The sequence below is a fragment of the Diadema antillarum genome, unplaced genomic scaffold (genome assembly GCF_040938485.1).
Source record: "Diadema antillarum isolate AM-2024a unplaced genomic scaffold, OU_Dant_1.0 scf00000038, whole genome shotgun sequence".
NCBI classification, from domain to species: Eukaryota; Metazoa; Echinodermata; class Echinoidea; order Diadematoida; family Diadematidae; genus Diadema; species Diadema antillarum.
Genome location: NW_027270927.1, coordinates 2,102,765 through 2,125,787, shown reverse-complemented (window position 1 = coordinate 2,125,787; position 23,023 = coordinate 2,102,765). Strand labels below are relative to the sequence as shown.

General features: G+C 38.3%; 1 protein-coding gene across 1 annotated transcript; it reads right to left on the bottom strand.

Annotated features, from left to right (window-relative positions):
• Positions 1–1,296: 1,296 nt before the first annotated feature.
• LOC139710466 (transmembrane 7 superfamily member 3-like) lies at positions 1,297–22,815 on the bottom strand. The gene is made up of 11 exons (XM_071622384.1): positions 22,774–22,815; positions 22,339–22,439; positions 19,675–20,025; positions 17,944–18,233; positions 17,051–17,225; positions 15,978–16,064; positions 15,328–15,408; positions 13,935–14,087; positions 11,740–11,837; positions 6,533–6,695; positions 1,297–5,327 (listed from the first exon to the last, which is right to left on the bottom strand). Exons 2-11 carry the CDS (start codon positions 22,427–22,429, stop codon positions 5,050–5,052), a joined length of 1,767 nt encoding a protein of 588 aa, XP_071478485.1. The 5' UTR covers positions 22,430–22,439; positions 22,774–22,815; the 3' UTR covers positions 1,297–5,049.
• Between the last annotated feature and the right edge of the window lie 208 nt (positions 22,816–23,023).

Sequence of the window (23,023 nt, the reverse complement as noted above, 5' to 3'; positions counted from 1 at the left end):
AATTAAAGTTAGTCTTTTCATCCAGTACAAAATACATTTCACAAAAATAGATCTTCACTACTAGAACGTTAACATGTACCATAAGCCATGTTATTTCAGTAAAATCATAAATATTGTTATGTGGCTCACTTAATGAAAGTCAAATGAACATTTGTAGGGATAACTTATAAAAAGTTCACGCATACAAAAAAAGAAATCAAAATAAAATGGCAATAATGGTGCAGTGCTTAAACATTTGCTCTATCATTCCAATCTTCCAAGAAATGTATACATGTATAATGCTAACGATAAGATACTTAGCAAGTTGGACGTTAACTCGTGTTGAGATATCACCCTAGCAGATATAAATTCTCAATCTATAATAAGAGTTCCAATTGCGTACTTAAGTCAAATGCTACAATCTCATAAAGTCTAAGCTTATTCGATAGATTCAAACTATGCATAGTTGACCATAATATTTATTATTTCAAACATTTCTGCTATACTTGCAAGTGAAGGGGAGTTGATGTGAAGTGTGGGAACATATGGAGAAAATATTTGCTCTTCTTCACACACACATAAAAATTGTACACGTAAATTCATATACAGACATATTACATGTAAGCCCAGTGTATTTCTGTTCTAAGTATTTTCCTTAATTATACATAATGTGACATTGATTGATATAACTATGATTATGCAAATATACTACAATTGTACAGTAATTGCATTTTATTGGAAATAAAATAATGAAATGAACAAAGAAATAAGGCAAACCAATAACAAAGTCATAGTTTATCAAACAACACCAATGAAATTCGGAAAATACAAATCCGCAAATCTGCATAAGTAGGACTACATCACAGAATGATTTTCTCACATCATTCACATGAGATGCACAAGACTGACATTTAATAGTACACACACACAAACATTTAATTTGCAGCACCCTTCATGTCGCTTCCAAGATAGTGCATCGAATTAGATTATCTCAAAAGAAATAGATTTACTCAAAAAATGTCATACAATGAACCTCTGCACTGCTATGTGGAGCTGGCTACGAGATATTCTTTGCACGGGGTCTGTAAAAGATCCACAAATGTCATCTCTGCCAGATTGCTACCATTGCGTCTTGCAGTCATCAAACACGCCATCTTCATCCACGTTAGGCACTTACTTCGAAATACACATGCAAATGTCTCTGCGCGCACATCAGAGACAAAATCTGACACAGAATAACTGAAAGGAGCCTTTGGTGGCAAGCTGGATGTTTAAACAAAGCAGTCACATAATCATAATGTACTAAACTTATTCCTTTGTTCAACTAACACTAGCCCATCTAGTGTAATTTTCTTTTTTTTCTGTTTACTGTGTAGCATAATCAACATACACATTTGTGAGAGCAAATATTATAGTGGAAGACATGTGTCAGAAAGGTAAGCCTGCCCGACTTGTGCGCAGTATAATAATTATATGTTGAATGTTGCAGTATATACCAGTAATCTTCTTTTAATTGCACAGCATTAGTACGAGCATATCTTACCCTACGACCAGAGTATACCCATTCAAGATTTGACAAATGCCACTACATGTAAAATAGTTGTACTTTTTATTTTTCAGTGGTAACTCATTGTGCGAAGACTACGTGTATATGTGCGCTTTTTGCGATGTGCAACATATCAGTCAGTATACATAGAGTTTGCATACTACCACAAGGACACACGATATCATAATTTTGCCTAATATGGCTGTCCTTGTTCATGTCTCCCTTTAAATATAATTTTCCCTAAACTGGAGTCTGTGATGTCTAAGACTAGGTAAAATATGTCATAAGTGCTACCATTTGGTGCTCTTTTAGTTATACCTATAAGCCCCAGTTAGAAAACACAAAACTACGAGTAGTTCACTTTCCAATGTAATAATATAGTTTGAGCACACAACCATACTACCGACCATGCATAGCTATGTACAAATGTACAAAGGAAAGAGTAATAATGCTGGAATACTACAAAAACTGCCACATACAGTAATGAGTATCCTTTTTTAATACAAGAATGGCCAAGGCTGGACTGCCCAGTGAGGGAAACTTAATTTCACTTGCTTCCACTAATTCTACTTCCGCATATGGAATTCCGTCTTTGTTGCTACTTAAAGCAAAGGATTAAGGGGTGAATTTGGCAAGGCCTGGAGTTGCTGTTATATGAATTTATAGGAATGTAATAAATTTACAGTCAACCTACTGTATGGCAAGATGTGTGAAGTTTCGGTAACACCATGTTCTCGGCAGCCACGGCAGCCCCGTTTCAGGCTACCGTGGACAAAACGGGATGGACTTGAAACAACGCAGTGAGATGTGATAGGCAAACGCGACTAACCGTGATTGCCGCGGAAGCCTTGTCAGATTTTTGAACTGTCAAAAAATTTGCAATGGCAGTCCCGATGCTTATGAGGAATCTTGTATGCAGCGATAAAACGGAGTGAACGCAACAAAACAGGGCGGCATGTAATAGCCTGCAACAAAACCAGGAGGCTGTCCGCTGCTGGACGCTACTGAAAGTATTGGTAGTCCAGCCTGACCAGACGCTATGAGAACAGTGTCTGATAGCTAAATGTTTACCAGGGCCAGGACTGGATCGAACAAGACTAGAATGCAAAGGGGAAAAATGCAGATGTCTCATCTACCCGCGGCGCAAATGTTTCTGGCAAATGGGGCTGCTGTGGCCACCATGAACATGGTGTCAACTCAGCTTAAAGGGATCGTATAGTTTTGGTTGAGACCTAATTTCATGTTTCAAACATTTTTTGGTGAGATAATGAGAAACTTCTTATGAAATATCAAAGAGCATGTAATTCTATGAGGAATTCAACGTCTATTGGATGAAAATTGGTTTTGAAATGGCTGAGATATCCAAAAAAGAGCGATTCTAATAAAGTGTGGGACCCACACTTTATTACGATCGCTTTGTTTTACTTTGTTTTTGGATGTTTCAGTCATTCCAAACCCAATTTTCATCAAATAAACTTTGAATTCCTCATAAAATGGTATGTTCTGTACTATATCAAGTGTTTTCTTGGTATCTCACAAAAAGTTAAAAGCCCAATTCTTATCTCCACCAATACTGTACCATCCCTTTAAAGTGGTCTATCAAAGGTGTCTAGATTAAATGCCTTTGACTTCAAGAATCCAAGCATTTTTTCTTTTTTCTTAAAGCAATTACACATCTGCATGACAAACTTGACGCTTTAGGCGCCCTGTCGGCAATATGATTACATACAAAGCTCACAGGATTTTAACCCGTTGAGGACGGACTGATTTTGCTACAACACATATTTCCCATACACACCTGCCCGAGTATACTCAGGACTTTTCCTCAACGGCTTAAGCTTGTGTTCCTGAAATGATTAATACCTGTATTGTACAGATAGCACCAAATAATCTAAGAACAGCATCAATTACTATTTTCTTCAAACTCAGTTTATATGGAGTTTTTTTTTTTTCTATGCTAAAGCTACAATTTATCTCAAGCAATGACATGAATGTGAAACACAGCAATAGCTAAATGCTTTGACACTCCAGAGCAGTATGGATCACAACCCATGAAAAGGTCAATCATACTGTACAAGCTGTATGTATATATCACAGGACTTTTATTTTTGCAAATTTCACGAGTCGTATGATGTTTTGTGAATTTGACATTGAGTTTAAGAATTGTCGCGTACCTTTAGGGGACATTTCATGAAGCACTTTGTCACATTCTTTCTTTTTTTTTAAACAAATTTGCTCTAAGCCAATCAGATGCAAGCTTTCCGGTAGCTTAAAACAGTTTGTCAGAAGAAACATCTGACAAAATGCTCTATAAAATGCCCCCAGAACTCGACTCAGTATAAAAAAGCAAGGGGCCATAAAAGTTACAACTAAGTTGCACAAGCAATCCAGGAATCAAATAACCCAAACTACATTGTACTGCGACACAATAGACCGATTTACTATCAAACACATTCAAATTTAACACATATCTTTAAAATTGATATTGTTCCTGACAAACCCAGAACTTGCATGACGTATGCCCGACTACAGCAACAACCAATGTAAGCAGGGAGGATTCCAAGCACTGAAATGTATTCATCAGAAACATGTATACGGAAATTGGTTGTTAACACCCTAGAACGAGGACTAGGGGACAAAAACACTCATAAATTTGGCTACATTAGTTAATCAGTCTGTTAAAATCATATTTTGACTCATTCTAATGTACATAACACCGGTAAATATAAAGCACAGTTATAGATGGGAGATGATTGAACACTTATGCCAGCAGGCAATATAAAATTTTAAAGTATCAAAGATCAAGGTGGGGTGGCAAACAGGTTCTGACTGGTCACGTTTTGCAATGGACATGTTAGTCGTAGCAAAACACAGTGTCGGGTAGATCCTGTTTGGGTGCGATGTTTGACCAAAGATCCTACACTCCATAAGATGATCAACTCTCCCGATTTTACGCGGCCGCTGGTGAAACGGAAGTGGCTGCCGCCCGCTAGCGTTGAGCAGGTATAGATCGAACAGGCTTTAGCCGTTTGCAAAGGCAGCTCGCAAAAATTTGTGGACTTGCACAGTCACTGCGAGTGTAGCGACCTGCGAGCGGAGCTGAGCGAGCTGTGTGCGACTCTACCGCTCGCTGTGACCAGGGAGGTGAGACGAAAACTCGCTGCCACAGTCTTTTGGAAATCGAAATAATGATAAATCTGCTGCTGGTTTGGTGTAGCTATTGATGCAGTTTAAAGCACTCCACCAATTCTTAGGTTTACTAATGATTCTTTACAGAAAATTCCTTCTTTCTTGTCTTAGCCTGTCTTGGTCCTACACAAACATATTGGGAAAGCACAGCTCACCTGGAAACTTTCCCCACTCAACGCTAGTTAGCACACTCCTTAAAAATCCCACAATTCCAAGCGGCAGCGTTTCACTTTTCGACGGAGACTTGACCATCTTATGTTGTGTGTAGGATCTTTGGTTTGACAAACACAACGGACCATTCATTTTACCGATGCACGGAAAATTGGACTGATGTCTCAGTCGTTCACGACTAGTGGACTTGTGTCGTCTGCATCTGCGCTTGTGCCTGCGTGTGACATGGTGGTCTCCGAGGGGTCGGCCATCTGGTGGCGCGAGGGCTGCGGCGTGCTGCTCTCGTAGCGAATCTGGTCCCTGAGCGTGTGCCGATGGTTGCGGAGATACTTGCGCTCCTTGTAGGGGCAGATGGGGAAGTTACGGCGCCCTCTGGTGATGCGGTGCTGGACTGCGACACCCGCCACAATCAGGATAAACCACACGACGATTAGGGCAATGTCTACAATAAGGAGGGTAAAAGAAAAGAGATTAGAGTTTACCTTACACCTTTCTGGCCTTGACATGAAAAAATGCATACTTTTGACATCAGCATCCCCTTTACCTTATGAATAGAATGCTATCAAGAAAATGATAGTAATAATAGCTAGTTTTTATATAGCTCATTTCAGACTTAAGAATTTCAATGTGCTTTACAGATTATTATTACCCCGGTCACAGTATACACCATGAAATAAAATTTCATAAATCTGAAGTTTTCATGGAAAAGTACACTTCATTTTAACGTGTTACTGAGAACAAATCAATTTACAGCTATGCAGAGTTTTGGGTCTGTAGCACGACAAACTAATTTTGGCTTGCCAAAGATGGGTGCTCTGGGCGTAAAAGGATATCATTCAGTTTATGACTTGCAATTCTTCATGGTGTGAATAGTTACAAATAGATGATATTGATAACCTGTCTTGGGATAACTTGTCTTGGGATACCTGGTCCTTTTTTGTGACATCAGTTTCCATATGATCGGTTTTAAAGTGAAAACATAGTTCTGGTAAGGGTTTGAGAACCCGTCTTGCACCATTACATATTTTCTTGCAATATATCGAAAGAGTCTACCACAAAACTTACCTGGCTGACACAATTTGCCGGGATGATGAGTTGTTTTGGAGTATTTTGAGATAAAAAATAAGAGTCAGTAAAACCGACTTTTATTCCAGAAGTATCTAGGCTAACTTGGTCTCAGGGACAACTCGGCCCTATTTCAGACAAATTACACGCAGTTCGTTATCCCCATATCTTATACATAGGTGCACATTATTTTATATGCATGCCAAAGAGGTTCTTTGAGGCGTGCATTGTATCAACTCAGCCTATAACTGCAACCAGACAGAACGAGAAACACTCCCATAGTACAATGCCGTAAAATCCAGAGGGACAACTCGGCCCCGCCGTCAAAGCGAGGCCGAGTTGCCCTGAGTCCGAGTTAGCCTGACCCCGATCGGGTAAGTGCAACTCCAGCATACCTTTTTAGTTAATATTTCGCATTTTCATCGTTACCCAATTAATATCTTGTTATTACAGCATTATTCCACATATATCTTAGGCATATGTGTATATTTTGGAGCAAAATTTGACAATTCTGCAGGCATACCAGAAATAAGTTGCACCTTTAAACTCTTGTTACTATCACGACTTTCAGATATCACTAACCAAGTGGGTTGACAGGAACCACGATGTAGGCTTCACTGTAGTGCGGAATGAACGATCTGTGGATGATGTTAAGAAGAATGTACTGGAGCACTCCACCCGAGTAGTAGCTCAGCGCAGCTACGATGAGGTACCCGCCCCACACAGCACAAGCCAGCATACTTAGCTGCAATCAGAAAAAATAGGGGGAAAAAATTATGAAAAGGACAAAACATAAGATTTTCTTTGCACTCATGCACAAATGGATGATGGTATGACAGGGATACAAATGATATTCAAGATCAATATAAAGAAAATTCCACAAAAATAAACTTTTCTACCATAATGAAAGAGCACTTGGCTCACCACTTTCAGAAAGCAGGGGGAATAATTTCTACCCTTACCATATGTCAGTATCAAGTTGATAGAATAGGTAAGTTTCATGAAAAATGAATTTTTGTGGAGTTCCCTTTATATTTTCTTTATACCTTTGTCCATGCATTACACCACAAATTATTGGAGTCGTATCATCCAGCACTGGTAGCACCAAAACCATAAAAAGTAAACTTTGGAAAATACTGTCCCGCAGTCAAACTTTTACTAAAATGTCTTTTACTAATATTGCCACATTCACTCAATCCCCACGTTCCTTTGGGTTTCATTCTCCTTTGAATAATTTGAAGGCATTAGGTGTTTATTTTATATTCATTTTGGTTTTCATCGCTTCATATTTACACAATATCAGAGACTCTGATAGGAAAGAGTACCACGCACCTAAGATATTTCAACCAAACGCATTGCTGAAGCAAATACTGCAGTACCATTTAATAAACAACATTGCATCATCTTCAGAAGTGATGACTCTTATCAAGTACATTAAGAGGGAGCAGTTTGACACAGATTTCCAAAGTGGGTGGATAAATTTTCCTTCTGAGTTTCGGTACGTTTTAAAGAGATGGTATAGTTTTGGATGAGATGGGGGATTGAGTATCTAACTTTTTGTGATAATTAAACACCACTCAAGAAATATAAAAGAGTATACAATTCTAAGAGGAATTCAAAGTTTACTTTGAATTCCTCCTTCTTCTTCCTTCTGAGTTTCGGTACGTTTAAAGAGATATAGTTTTGGATGAGATGGGGGATTGAGTATTTAACTTTTTGTGATAATTAAACACCACTTTTAATATGAAATATGAAAGAGAATACAATTCTAAGAAGAATTCAAAGTTTACTTTATTAAGATTGGTTTTGAAAATGCAGAGATAACCAAAAACAAAGTAAAACAAAGTGGTCCTAATAAAAGGTGGGTCCCACCTTCTTTTAGGACCTCTATGTTTTTGGATATTTGGGCCATTTCAAAACCAATGTTCATCAAATAAACTTTTAATTTCTCTGAGCATTGTATGCCTTTCAGTATGTTCTAGTTTCCCTGGGGATGTAGATTTTGTAGCAGTCTGAAAGAAGTGAATATTTTTCTCTCTTCATCCCCACCATCATTTCTTATTACTTTTCCCCACCACCCCCCTCCAATTCCTTGGGACAAAATCCCATTAAAGTCTATTAGACATGAAACCCATATAAATAGGGAACTGATTAGTAGATCTTATAGATTTTCAGTTTAATAAATCACTTTTCATTCATCCGCCTAACCTGTGGTACACTAAAAAACACAGGCCTGTTAAATAGAAAGGATAGAATTGTCCATCAGCAGAATGCACTGAAATGGATTATGGAATGGATCCTACGGGCAGAATATCTAGGAGGTTGGCTGAAAAAGGTTCAACTGCTCGGTATTCTTCTTTGAACTGGGCTGTTCACAAGATTATGATGTGCATGCCTTTTGTGGAATGCCCCGTGGATTACGAAATATTTTACGAGTTAGGCCAACCTTTGCTCATAAATACAAGTTATATTTGTATTTTTGTATGAATAGTTTCCCAAGGATACTTTCCCTTTAATGCAGCAAATGGCGAGAGTCACATGCTGAGTGGATTACTAAGAGTGCTACTTTCCCTGTTGGGATCTCCCCCTTCTTTTTTTTTCTTTTTTTGAGCATCTGTGTCCGAGCCGTCTATGAATATCGCCTATCACATCGTTTAATGGGCAATTACGCCCATACACCAGCCTCAAGAGGGAGTCCAGTTTCCAATCTAAAAAGGTTCGACTAATTTCACTTTCACCAGGAAATGGAAGCAGCCGACTGTCTACCTACAAATCTCATGCATGCATGGTATAACACATCATCTCTTTGGTAATGTAAGGATAGTCATACTACATTGTATAGCGCAAGCAAATTGAAAGTAGAACGCTCACGAATGCAAAAAAAAAAGGAGGCAAAAAGAACAAAATCACACAAGCTTCCTGTATTTTTAGATGTACTTCCTTCATCTCCAACAATTTCTGGCAGACGAGCCAGCATTCTTCCTTTTCAAAGTGGGGAGACAATCTCATATTCAAACATGACCCATAACCACACTGCCCTGATCAAGCCAAAGAATAAAATCTTAACATGTTGAGAACGGACTAATTTTGCTGCAACATGCATTTCTCACAGACGCCTGTCCGAGCATACTCGGGACTTGTCCTCAACGGGTTAAAGACAAAGGAGGTGGGAAAACGGTGAAAGGTGTGTTCCCACGATAGGAGTGCGATTGGGATCGCAAAATAAATCTCACTCCCAAACATGGCATGTGAATGCACCAAAGTAAAGTGATTGGCTTCAAGACAAAAAACAACAACAACAACAAATAGCTTGCCATCTTTACTACCTCTTGTCAGAATTTTGAAAGTCTACTCAAACATGTGACCGTGCACCACAAAACAAACAACAAGTCGCACCCCTTGATTTTAAGTGAGGACTCAAAAAGCTAAAATGGTTGAACCAAGTCAATCTCGAGATTTTCATATTTTCCGAAAGAGCTGTCCTTCTCCTACGTTATTCTTCAGTTTGGTATCATAACGTAAATGGGAAAATGTGTTTTTAGCAGTTTTTCTACAACCCTTTTTGGGGGAAGAGTAGAATGATCAGGCTTGTCTAAGAGGCTGCGTTTCATGTCTTGAAATCCTTTGCACACTCTTCACTTTCAAGTCTAATAACTTTTGAAAGGATAATGCTACTGCTTTGAAAGTTAGCATTAACCATGGGCAGAATGTACTACTAAAACATGCTCAATTTCAGCTTAATCTGATAATCCCTTCATTGTTGTTGCTCCACTGGTTTACATCCTGTGTTTTGTCCCTTTCATGGCACAGCCAGCACAGCTTGGTAAAGATTAAGCGCTTGAATAGACTGTGTATTTCAGGGCCTCTTTTCTCAGTTCACACTTTTCCAGAGTGTTCGCTTTCTTTCCAGTATTTAGGTAGGTTAGGGGAGTCCATTTGTATTGAGTTATACATCATTTTAAAGCTTAGAGTCTGCTCTTTCAGAATCTGCCCTTAACTGAAAATCCATGTCTGGCGATTTTTTGTTGGTTTTGTGGTGCAAGGTCACATATAGTGGTAGTATACCAATGAGGCAAATTCAGCATTTTGCTTTGGTGTTTTAGATTGTCTTATTGTGAATGAAGTCTTTTCTCTACAAACTTTTATCTCACTCGCGTCAAGTTTTTTGTTTTGTTTTGTTTTGTTTTTATTGTGTGAATATTTCAAGGTGGGACAATTTTAGATTACTGAGTATTTCATTGGATTCCAGAGAATCTGGCAAGTATACAATCAGAAAATCAATTTTGTTTCGCAATTTTACCAGGCTCCCATGAAATGACTTTTGGGCAAAGGCTTCTGAAATTAGTGAAAGATTCATGCAAGCCTACTCATACTAACATCAAATGAGTTTAAGAGAGTACAGATTCACATTTCAAAAAATTACATTCATTCAAATGAAAAGATTAGATATATTTAGAAACAATTGTCAACTCCTGTCTATTCAGGGGAAAAGAAAACATTTTTCCTTTCCTTGTGAGTGTATTTTTAACAAGGTAATAAAAATGTAAAGCAGAGAGTGAAAACAAAATGCTAACCAGGAAATATGCTGCAATCTGATCCATACAGAATGATTATAACACATGAAGAAAAAAAAATGCCATGTGAGAAGTATCCTTGTAATAGGATAATCTGAACATTTACATTGTCTCTATGTTCCTGTCAGTGAAATACACGCCCTATACCATGTCTTTGTCAATAGCGAACATTCACTTTGCAAATGTACATACATGGACATGTCAACAGTGTACATTCCCTATCAACTAACATATCCTTGTCTATAGCATACATTCCCTATACACTACAAATACTTGTCCTTATCAATAGCGTACATTCAATATACACTACAATGTCCTTGTAAATAGCATACATTCCTAAATATACACTACAATTATTAGTCCTTGTCAATAGCAAACACTCCCTATACACTACAATGTCCTTGTAAATAGCTTACATTCCCTATACACAACAAATATAAATGTCCTTGTCAAAAGCTTACATTCCCCACCAATTCCAAATTATGCGAGTGACGTTAGTGAGCGGATGTAGAGCTATATTAAGACTGGTGGGATGGGAAACGTTCCACAAGCTGCACCGCAGCAATGAGGGTCAAAGTCTAGATCAAGTCATTCCATTAGAGTCACAACAGAACAATGGAAGACAAGGAAATTGAACTGTAGCCAAATCCTCACAAAATAACCTCACTTTTTGCACAACATGAACTATATACCATGAAAATGGAAGGATGCAATATTTTTTATCATAATATGTAACACTTTATCTCTTTGAAGTTGCAGGATCAAAAGACACGCTACATGTGTCCTTCATTTTACCTACCCTAGCACATGATATTACCCATAAAAAAATGTCCACTTCTTAAGTATTTTATCTACAATTTGACACATCAACTTTGACTGATCATGCATTCTTCTTCTTAGACAAGCAACACAAACATTTTGTCAAAAACATTGAGAGCATTAAAAACACACATTGCAATTTAAAATTTAAAAAAAAATCTTTAAAGAGCATTTGGCACATTCACATAAACTCACAAATTTCTAATTCCTTGACAAGTAATATAAAAATTTTGTCAAAAAAAAAAAAAATCAGAATATTTAGCATGCCCGCATAAACTTAGAAATTTCCAATTTTTGGACAAGCCATACAAAAATTTCGCCTAAAATACATTGGTAGTGGAATGCATTGCAAGCGAAAACCTTACAAGAGTATTTTGCACTCTGGCATAAACTCACAAATTTAGTGAAGACGATGAATATGACAGGAATGATCATGACTCCACACATGTATGCCATGCCGTAGGCCAGCGAGTTATACCACACAGAGAGATTTCCTGTTATGAAAGGAAAAAAGAGAGAAAAAAGAAACAATAAGAAACAGTTCAAGTGATGTGAAATAATTACGGGCGCGGGCTATGTCTTTAATGAAGATTGTCATGTGACAGGTTGTAAACAGATAAGAAGATAGAGGGATGAATCAATAAATGAGACGGACAGAAACGTAGATCATCACAAGATAGATTGATAGATAGATAGATAAATAAACAGATATATAGATTGATGGATAGAAAGAAAGAGAGATAAATAATTAGATAGATCATTAGATGAATAGATAGATAGATAGATAGATAGATAGATAGATAAATAGATAGATAGATAGATGAATAGATAGATAAATAGATAGATAAATAGATAGATAGATAGATGAATAGATAGATAAATAGATAGATGAATAGATAGATAAATAGATAGATAGATAGATAGATAAATAAAATAGATAGATACATACAAATTTGTAGATAGATAGATAGATAGATAAATAGATGAATAGATAGATAAATAGATAGATAGATAGATAAATAGATAGATGAATAGATAGATAAATAGATAGATAGATAGATAGATAGATAAATAGATGAATAGATAGATAGATAGATAGATAAATAGATAGATAGATAGATAGATAGATAGATAGATAGATAGATAGATAGATAAATAGATAGAAAGACATATGGATGGATAAACAGATGATTAAAAAGATACATCAGGGTAGATCTTTATCATCAAATTATAGATTGGTAGATAGATAGGTAGATAGATAGATAGATAGATAGGTAGATAGATAGATAGATAGATAGATAGATAGATAGATAGATACGTAGATAGGTAGGCAGATAGACAGACAGACAGATAAATTAACAGGTCTGAAAGTAGTGACTGTACATGGTTTACAGATACATAACACTTAAGAAGTTTTCCTGCTGGTTTGAAAGTGAAACAATCCTAAACTAGGCTACCAACTGCATACCAGTACTATGTCTGCACTTAGCAATGCATATCTAATATAAATACACAATTTATCTTCAGCACTGATAGTCTTTGTACAAGGCTGTATGAAACATTGCAAAATTCAAAAGAACTGGGAATAGCAGATGCGGGGTCAATATCAAAGAGATGGTATAGTATTTGTGGAGATGAGGATTGGGCTTTTAACTTTTTGCAAGATACCCAGAAACCACTTGTGAAATAACACAGAGCATATCATTCTAAGAGCAATTCAAAGGTTATTAGATGAAAATCGGGTTTGGAATGGCAGAGACATCAAAAAAAAAAAAAAAATAACAAAAAGCGATCTTAATAAAAGGTGGGACTCACCTTATATTGGGGTTGCTCTGTTTTGGATATGTCAGCCATTTTCGAAACCAATTTTCATCAAATAAACATTGAATCACTCTTGGAATTACATGCTCTTTCAGATTGCAAAAGAGGTTTCTCATTATCTCACCTAAAATTGTAAGAAACATGAGGTTTGGTCTCAACCAAAACTGTATGATCTCTTTATAAAGTTGATGTGTATGTATGCCAAACTATGAAAAGATGATCCCTTCATAGCATGGCACTGTAACCATCATATCAACAGCTTGCAAGAATGAAAGAAGGAAGAAAAAACACACAAAAGAAGCAAAAGAAGAGGAGAAAAAGAAGAAAAATAAAAAGAAGAAAAGAAGTAGAAGAAGAAGAAGAAGAAGAAGAAGAGAAAGAAAAGCAACAGAAAAGTAAAATACATCAAAAACTTATACAAATATAAAGAAACAACCAGGCAAGGTTGTTATCAGTGACTGCTCACTGCTTACAATTGCATATTATCAATATAAAAGTGCCAATTATTTTCTTTGTTAAAGATGATGGAGACATACTGAAGTGAAAGATAAAAGAGAATACATCCAAGAAGAAGAAGTAGAAGAAAAAAGGAGAAGAAAAAGGAAGAAGAAGAACAACAACAAAAAATTGAAGATGCAAGATCCGCAAAGGTACTAGGTTTGTATGATCACACTATTTTGAAGTGAAATAACGTTGGAGACAGAGAGAAAAAAATGGTGTCAGGGCAGTAAAAAAGAAAAGTGACGGCGAGGAAAAGCGGAGAAACTCACCGAAAGGAGTGAAGAAGATGATGGCGGAGAAGAGGAACCCCAACGTGAAGGAAATCCACATCATGACGGGAAGCACATAGCCAAAGCGCCACCAGATTGCCATCCAGATGCATCCTCCGGGCACACCGAAGACCAGGGCCAGGACCAGCATCACTGCAGTGAGAGAAAGGATCACATCAGAGTACCCATTACTGTAAAAGTGGAAATTTTCGCAGTGTTAAAATTTTCGCGCATTTCGCGCAACCAGAAACTAGCGCGAAAATAAAAGCACGCAAATATTTTTGCTTGCCATATGCTCCTGTGCGTGATGTCTTGATTCCGCGGAATTAAAAACACGCAAAACTCTTCTTTACCGGCGAAGCACGAAAAATTAGTCGCGCGAAAATATCCACTTTTACAGTACACTTTTTGTAAACTGTGTCATTCAGAGGTTCTAAGGACAATTAGCCCAGACGCTTCCCCTGACCCTAACCCTAAGCATGAAGCTAATCCTAAACCTAATCCTGACCTAAATTCCAACCCTCAACGTAACCCTAACCCTAATCTTTACTCTAACACTATCACTAACCAGTATTTATATTGTAGCGAGGAGGGGGGGGGGGGGGGGGGTAATTGTCCTCAGGGGGTAATTATCCTGCTGCGCATGCAAACTAAAAGGTTACTACATTATGCATTAGAATAGTGATACCTTATGGACAGAGCTTTAATCCTTAACCCAATGTGTGCCGATGAGTTGAATGTGCACTAAATTAAACACATAAACAATGAACAGGCTATTAATGTGGTAGGCAGAGGGTTTATGTGCTTCATTCCTTGATTGGCACGCACACCAGAGTACTTTCTTCGTCTAATGGCAGGAATGTCTGAATAGAAATCAATGCATAGAGATAACCTAACCCCCCCCCCCCCCCCCCATTGTGTTACTACGGCCGTCCTGTTTGTTGGACTGAGGCAAAAGACATCTGGCCAAGTACACATGGGACTAGTCCTCAAAGGCAGAGACTCCAACTCTCCCGTTTTCGATGGGAGATCTCCCGCCGAAAACCCATTTTGGCAAAGTCTCCCGTTCTCCCGTTTGAGACTTAATTTCTCCCGCCCTGGCTCTGTGTCTCCCGTTGGAAAGGATTTCTTACTTATTGCTATCGTATGTTGAAAAAAAATAAGCCTTAGCACCAGAGAGCATCTAGAACCCTAGGAATTTCGCTTTTCGCACACATCAACTTGGAGTCTCCTGTTTGCTAGGGCTTTCAGGCGGGAGAATCTCCAGATCAGAAGGTGCTTTGGGTTGGAGTCTCTGCAAAGGGATAAGATAATCTCCAATCTAAAAGATATTTAGGGAGCAAATGTTTTTTTACCAGCATCCGTTTGTTCCTGGTCGCAACACAGAACTCACCTGGTTGTGACAGCGAAGTGTTTGCCGCAAGAATCATGAATGAAAACAGCGTGAACGGCAGGAAACCAAAGAAGAACACCTCTGTGAAGAGACAGAAATGACAAAAATGAATTTGAACTCAGAGGGCTGTAAAATAGGGAAATGATTCTTCAGAACACATGATTAAAACGAGCGGCAGTGCTGCTAAAACTTGATATAATTACGGTGTTTCTATCAGATCTTGTTGATTATAAACGAGACTATAAAATGTGAACCTCAAATTTTTTGCTAAGTAACGATATACAATACTAAAGATATGTGATCATTCAATTCTGTATGAACCAACAGATGTGCTATGGAAGATCTTCAAATTTGACATTGTGTATTAAAATTGTGATTGATATTGAATATCCACAGCAAACAGACTCTGAAGATGACTTCAAGTTACAACATTGCTAAATCAAAGATGTAAATTTCATAAATTCTATATCAAACATGTAATTCACTGATACTTAACTCATCTACCGTAATTTTCAAAGGTGACTGTGACTATACAAAGGGCCCAGAGCATTATACATGTAGGAAGGGCCAGAAGAAAAGACATTGGAATGCCCAGAGTTCAGTCATGTGGACAAGCGACCAAACAATTAATTTTTTTCTTGTAACAGTACCTGCTAGGAAGTAACGATGGCCAACAAAGCAAACGGCAGCGCCAGCGATCATCCCGAGCGCAAACAACACTGCCTGAAGAGGATCAACTGCAAAAGGTCAAAGGTCGAAGGTGACAAAATTGGCATGGAAGTGAACGGACAATTAATAAACACTGAATTTAAAGTTGCTGCATTATATCTTTATATTGACTTCAATGTTACTATTTCAGTGTCAAAGTTTATTTCTAATTTTCTCATGAACATGTGGAGGCATTGTGGTCTAGTAGATGCACAAGAAAATCAATGGTCCAAACCCTACCATGGCACTTTTCCCAAAGTAAGGGTGACAAATCAAATTAAACAACACCTGTAACTGTTGAACAGAGAGCTTAGATAATAAATATGCCTCAAATATGTAGAGTATTTCCCTTTCATACCTTTCAACATTCACTACATCACTTTATATCTATGGAAAAACTTTCCCTCTATCAAAGATAATGAAACCAAGCCTGTACATCTAGTGTTATTGATATCTCAGAGTTCACGAGTAATGGCAGCAATTGTCGTTAATGATAATGTGATGATTACACTGGACTTAATGATAGCAATGGCAAAGATGACGGAGCTGGTGAGATTTATGATCGAAAGGATGACAATGACACCACCAAAGGAGTCTGTAATGAAGACAGTGCTGATGACAATACATAGGACACAGGAAAATAATAATAAAATCATGGCAAAATCATACATTGGTGGTGAAATAATGATAAAAATCGTGATAAATTCATGATAAAATAATGGTAAAACTACTGTAAAACATGATTTATTCGCGGCACGAAATTTTTGCGGATTGGAGCTGACGGCCTTTTTTGTGGCATGAAATTTTGTGAATTGCCACTGGTGTTCAATGCATAATGTGTAGACAAGAAATTGTGCGAATCTTGGCGCTCACGAATTTCGCAAAATTAAGATGCACGCGAACATTCCTTGTTTTACATGATAAAAGTGATGTTGAAATGATGATGTAAGTGATCTATAAGAACTTCAACCCCTGACAGTTTTGACAGTGTGTAGAGTTGAACATTTTTGCTTACTTCTCCCTTCGCACAAGCTGCCCATCTTGTCCCTGCAAGCGTAAGTCACGGTCGGCACGTAGGCGGACTCCGCCATGCTAATCGAGTCCCAGACGACGATGTTGAGGATCACGCCGCGGCCGTTGAACGTTGACAGCCACAGTTCAGGCTTGTCGTGCTTGCCAAACGTGTGAATCTGCAGGGGAGACGGGAAGAGGAAAGCTTTGTTGCCTGTATGCAGGGCTCTATCTTTAAATAGCTAATGCCCAATGGCCCAGGGCTACTAAACAATTTATATCGGGCAACCAAATTTCCAAAAGTATTATCTTTTGGTGGCCCAATTGTGCAACTAAGCCTAAGAATTGATTGTGCTCCTCACCCTTAATTTTGGGCCAATTCATTTTTTTTCTGTTTTTTCTTGGGGGGGGGGGGGGGGGGGGTACAAGCAAAATTTGAATCTTACACAAATGTAGATATCAGTGGCCCGAACGGGTTACCAGAGATAAAAGTTAGTGTACCAAATGTTGCATTCATCCCTTTAGCAGATTTAGATTACTGTCACCAAACATCATGCAGGATTTTTTTGTTAATCCTCGCATCATGCAAGATAGGGTGTAGTATGATGTGATGACTAGGGTTAGGGTTATGTTTGTGGGTAGAATTTATGTTCAGCTTGGCATTACACAGATATTTAATGGGAGCAATAGTCACAGGAGCAAATGTCATGGCACTGAGACAACTAAATCACATTCCAATGAATGCAATCTTCTAGATATCTGCCTTGCGTATCAAAATTTTTTCGTTGATCTGTAAATTGTAATATAATGACCTCAGCTCAAGTAGTTTTTCACGCCAGTGAATTCCAGTCAAAGGTAGGGCCTGACACAGAGGCAATGCAGTCAAGGTCAACTTACTTTCCTTCCGTGCTCTCTGATACTCCGAGAGGTCATCATTTTCTGCAGTTCGCTGAAGAGGGAATCCCGCGAATACCTGCCCCACGGTAGGTAGCGGATGTAGAAGTCGTACCGCAGCTGGTCGTGCTTTGGGGCGTTTCCCTCGCACGCAGGCTGATCGCCCGGCCTGAATCCGACGTTGGCCTCGGAGAAGGTAACGTTGAACAGCACGGAGTCCGGCTGGTACACCACATGGAGGTTGGGATCGGTTTCTGGCTGGAACTCTTGGTTGCAAGCCCCTGGAACTGGCACTGCAGGCAAAGAAAAGATACAATGAGTATAGTCCAGTTTTAACTTCTATCTTATATAAAGGTACTAAGTTCTGGAATGATTTAGATTCAATTTTTAAGAATGTATCCACTCAAAGTGTTTTTAAGTCTAGATATAAAAAATATCTCTTAAAAGTCTATTGGATTGTATCAGTCCATCCTTGTTAGTTTTGTTCTGTCCATCTGTTTGATTTGTGTAATGTAGTACACTTAGCATATTTTTATGTCTTTCATTTCATTTTATTTGTCTATGTAATCTGTAACTGTCATTAAGTACTCTGAATGTAACTCTGAATCTGCATTTGCATGTTATATTCTTATGTATCCAACTCTACAAAGGGGATCATTTGTCTCCTTTCTTTGTGAACTCCCCGACACATTTTACACTATTTCTATTTTATGATTATCAATAAAGTGAATTGAATTAAATTGAATATAACTGGATTGAACTAAAGGGGACATTTCCCCACCCAATGGATCTATAATTTAAAAGGCATTATTTACCATTATTTTGCAGATGAAACAAAAACCCAGCTTTAGTGCTTCAAAATACTGTAAAATGAGGAATGTTTGTGGGCATTTTAATTTCACAAATGTCGCGAGAGCCGAGATTCGCGAAATTAAAATGCACGCGAAAGTTCTTGTCGACGCTATAAGCATTGAATGTTACAGGCAACTCATGAAAATTTCATGCCGCAAAAAGGCCGTGGGGTCCAATTAGCGAAAATTTCATGCCACGAAAATATTGTGTTTTATAGTAGTTACAAAATGTATGTCAGGGATAGAAACAACAAAATTGATATAAAACTATTATCAGTACAATCAATGTTAAGAAATTGTTAAATTTACAAAATGTGAACAACAACAAAAAATAAAACTATTTCTATCAAACTGCCTACAGTTAAATGGTCTATTGAGAAAAATAATGACATCTGCTTAAATATTTTAGGCTTTATTGTGAAATTTTTAAATGGTAGGACATTTTGTTATGTAGGTAAGTTGTTGTATATACAACAACTTACCTACACATATGCATCAAACTGTGATAACTCTAACATCTTTAAATCACTCAAGTGCTCCCTATTGTAAACAATACTAATAAGAAATTTCAACATTTTGAGTTAATTTAATGCAATGCTTCTGCCAGATGTGTACTCTGTAAAATGTGTTTTTCTGGTATGTCACAATATATCATGTCACTATTAGTATAATGAATATATAGAAAGAATTACACAGATCTTCATGTTCTAACATGATACAATTAAAATAATGAAAACTACACTTTTTCTGATCTGTTGCTGAGATACTATTTGATAGCAATATACTTTGATCATTACTATTCTCCTAGCATCACCCAGGAGATACATCAAGTGCCCTTTAAATGTACCAGAGAGATGAATGAGGATAATGGAATCAAACGAACCTGTGTAATTCAGAGGTGTGTACATTATCAAGGCATCCGTCGCAGTCTCCGTCTTGTTCTCCAAGGGTGTTAACCCTACGTATCCCATGAAGTTCTTGTCCGTATTGCTCAGTAGCCGCACGACGCCCACGTGGTCACCTTGCGCCACCCAACTTTTCTGCATGAACTTCTCCAGGGATGCGGTGACATTGGAGTCCCACACATGGTACTGCATCAGCACGGACGAGTAGTTCGCCTTGCTCTTGCGAATCCCCCCTCCTCCGGGCAACGTGAAGTTAATGCAGGTGAAGTTCGGAGCAACCGTCGACACATTGTGCTCCATCGATACATTGGGCATGACCACAATGTAGTCTGGGTGGACATCGCAAGACACAAACAAATTTTGATATTCACAAAAACTGGGCAAGCTGGTAAAAGGACAAGTTCACCTTAATAAGCATTTAGTTGGATTGGGTGACTGCAGCAAATTACATACATCAGTGAAATTTTGAGGGAAACTGGACAATCCATTCAAAAGTTATGAATTTTTGACCCGTTGAAGACGAGTCGTGAAATACTTGGGCAGGTGTCTTTGGGAAATGCGTGTTGTAGCAAAATCAGTCCGTCCTCAACGGGTTAACCTTTCTGCGCAGTCACTGCTGGATGAGCTGAGGACTACATGTTATGATGCCACATGCTTAGAATGATGTATGCAAAATATGAAGAAAATGCAACAAAACTTAATGTTTTGAGAAAAAAAGTACACATTCCTTCAACTAGTTACTGACATAAATGTTAGTAGTAACATTAAAGGGATTGTATAGCTTCGGTTGAGACCTAATTTCAGGTTTCTAACATTTTTTTGGTGAGATAATGAGAAACCTCTTATGAAATATGAAAGAGCGTGTAATTCTATGAGGAATTCAACGTTTATTTGATGAAAATTGGTTTTGAAATGGCTGAGATATCCAAAAAAGAGCGATTCTGATAAAGTGTGGGACCCACACTTTATTACGATCGCTTTGTTTTACTTTGTTTTTGGATGTTTCAGTCATTCCAAACCCGATTTTCATCAAATAAACTTTGAATTCCTCTTTAAATGGTATGCTCTGTACTATATCAAAAGTGTTTTCTTGGTATCTCGCAAAAAGTTAAAAGACAAATTTTCATCTCCACCAATACTGTACCATCCCTTTAATACCCCTTGCCTTCTAAAACAGGCAAGTGTAGTACAGATTGTACCTTCTAGAATATGCGAGAAATATGAAAATTGATACTAATTGAGCAGTGTGATCGAACCTTATATATCCCCCAGTCAGTCTTAACTTTATCCCTAGTTATCATACATGTACCTAGGACTAGAAACAGGACTAAGGAACTCTATTGTTGAACTATTGTGTCAGCCCCAAAAATGTCTGTTTAACAGTTGGGACATAGATTCCTACACAGAAGTCTGGAGTTGTCTGTTCAGCAGTTTGGGGTCACCAGCACTTAGATCATGATACTGATAGACAGACTGGAAGCTGTACAAAACAGAGCGGAATGATTTGTCATCCTAGGGCAACTCTTGTAAGTTGTAGATTTACAAAGAGAATCGTGGCTATAGATGAAGAGAGAGCTGGGCTGGAAAGCACTCTTTGTGAATTGCAATGCAGCAGCGTCAATCACATCTCAGCATTTCACCAGGCATTTGCACTTTGCCGGTCACCTACATACCTCTAGTACAACTAGCTAGTATCCATTGATATTCCATTGCGAAAATCTCTACACTGCATCCAGTCCGAACGGTCCAACTGGTGATATCTTGTGCATCTTCTTCAAGATATTCAAATTTACATCCCAATCACTGCAAATAAGATATTATTCTCTTCCTTTCGTACCAAGGACCATTGCATTGGCATTACATTCACAATCAGAGAGCAAGGAGTATTGAGAGTGGAGTGCATAAACTGTTACCAGCGGTCACAGAATAAATGTATGTGTATTATTAAACAAAGATGGAGATCTAGGCCTACTTTTCAAATAGCAGTTCTCCACAGCATTCTAAGATGATTCAATTTCATGTGCAAAGCAATCAACTTCTTTGACCAAATGACAAAAGATCAGTCTGTATCTGGTCCTCAAGGATATGTTCCACTGAGACTGCGTCTGAATCCCTTATGAGGGAGAGCGATAACGTCACACAAAAATAACTGATTCCTCCGAACAGACGGATCTTTCTGTCCATTAATTTCTAATTTCTCTCTGCCCCTCTCTCTCTGACTCAGTGACTGATCTCTGCTATGTGCCATCAATATCCCCCTGTCTGGTTGTCCCCTGCATTGGGGCGCTGGACAGTAATTATCCAAGATGCATGACCAAAAAGGGGATTGATCATTATTACCAATATCACCATCCATCCCCATCCATGCATCCATTGAGACCGGAGTTCCAATACAAATACAAATGTAAAATATTTAATTCAATAATAGAAAGTCGCCATATAATCTGCAACCCTGGATTAGTGGATACCCATGCCATGGCCTAGCTATAATCAGTCTCCACTGTCACTATGCATTCACGATCACTCATTAAAGACAGCTGACTTTTTGTTGTTGTTGTTGCACGACTCAGATTTGAGCCCCTAAAACCCAGGATAGCCTTGTTTTGACCAAATCATTATAAAACATGTAAAAATTTTCTTACCTCCGCTTGGGCAGTCAGCAGAACTCGGATATGCTCCCACCAGAATCGGTAATAAGACGAACAGTGCGACCAGACATATTGTTGTCTTCATCCTGCTGGATCTTGAAATCAAAATAAGGGTCTATATTAGATACTCAGGCTCAGTTTTTCATATCAAAAACGTGTCCAACCGGGTAAGAATTTACCGATGTCAGGTCGTTGTTTGGAGGAGTTGAAAAGCCCGTCACATCGAGAGAGGAAAAGCGGAACTCGAGAAAAAAGTCAAATCATGTGACCGGGTCCGGGTAGAGTTTCTACAGCATCATAGCCTAGGATTTCTATTCTAACTCAAGACATGACGTTTGATGATAGAGCGGTGCAGATAGATCCTGGTAATGACTTGTGATTGATATGTGGTATCTAGAATCTACACTGTACAAAAGGGTGCAGACTTACCCTAAATGACTCCTATTCACATTCAAGGTTTTGGTTTCGTTCGGGTTGTATTACCAGCGCCGCTGTTTGAGTAGCTCAGCTCAAAAGTATTCTATACGGACGGTGCGGGGTGGTGGGATCGGACGGTGTTCGTGTTTCTTCCTGGTTCCAGGCTAGGTGTGCAGTACTTAGTATGCATTGGCATGGTCATTACGCACGGTAGGTGCGTGGTGCGTGCACTCCATGGTATGGTTGTATCGTGTGCATCGTC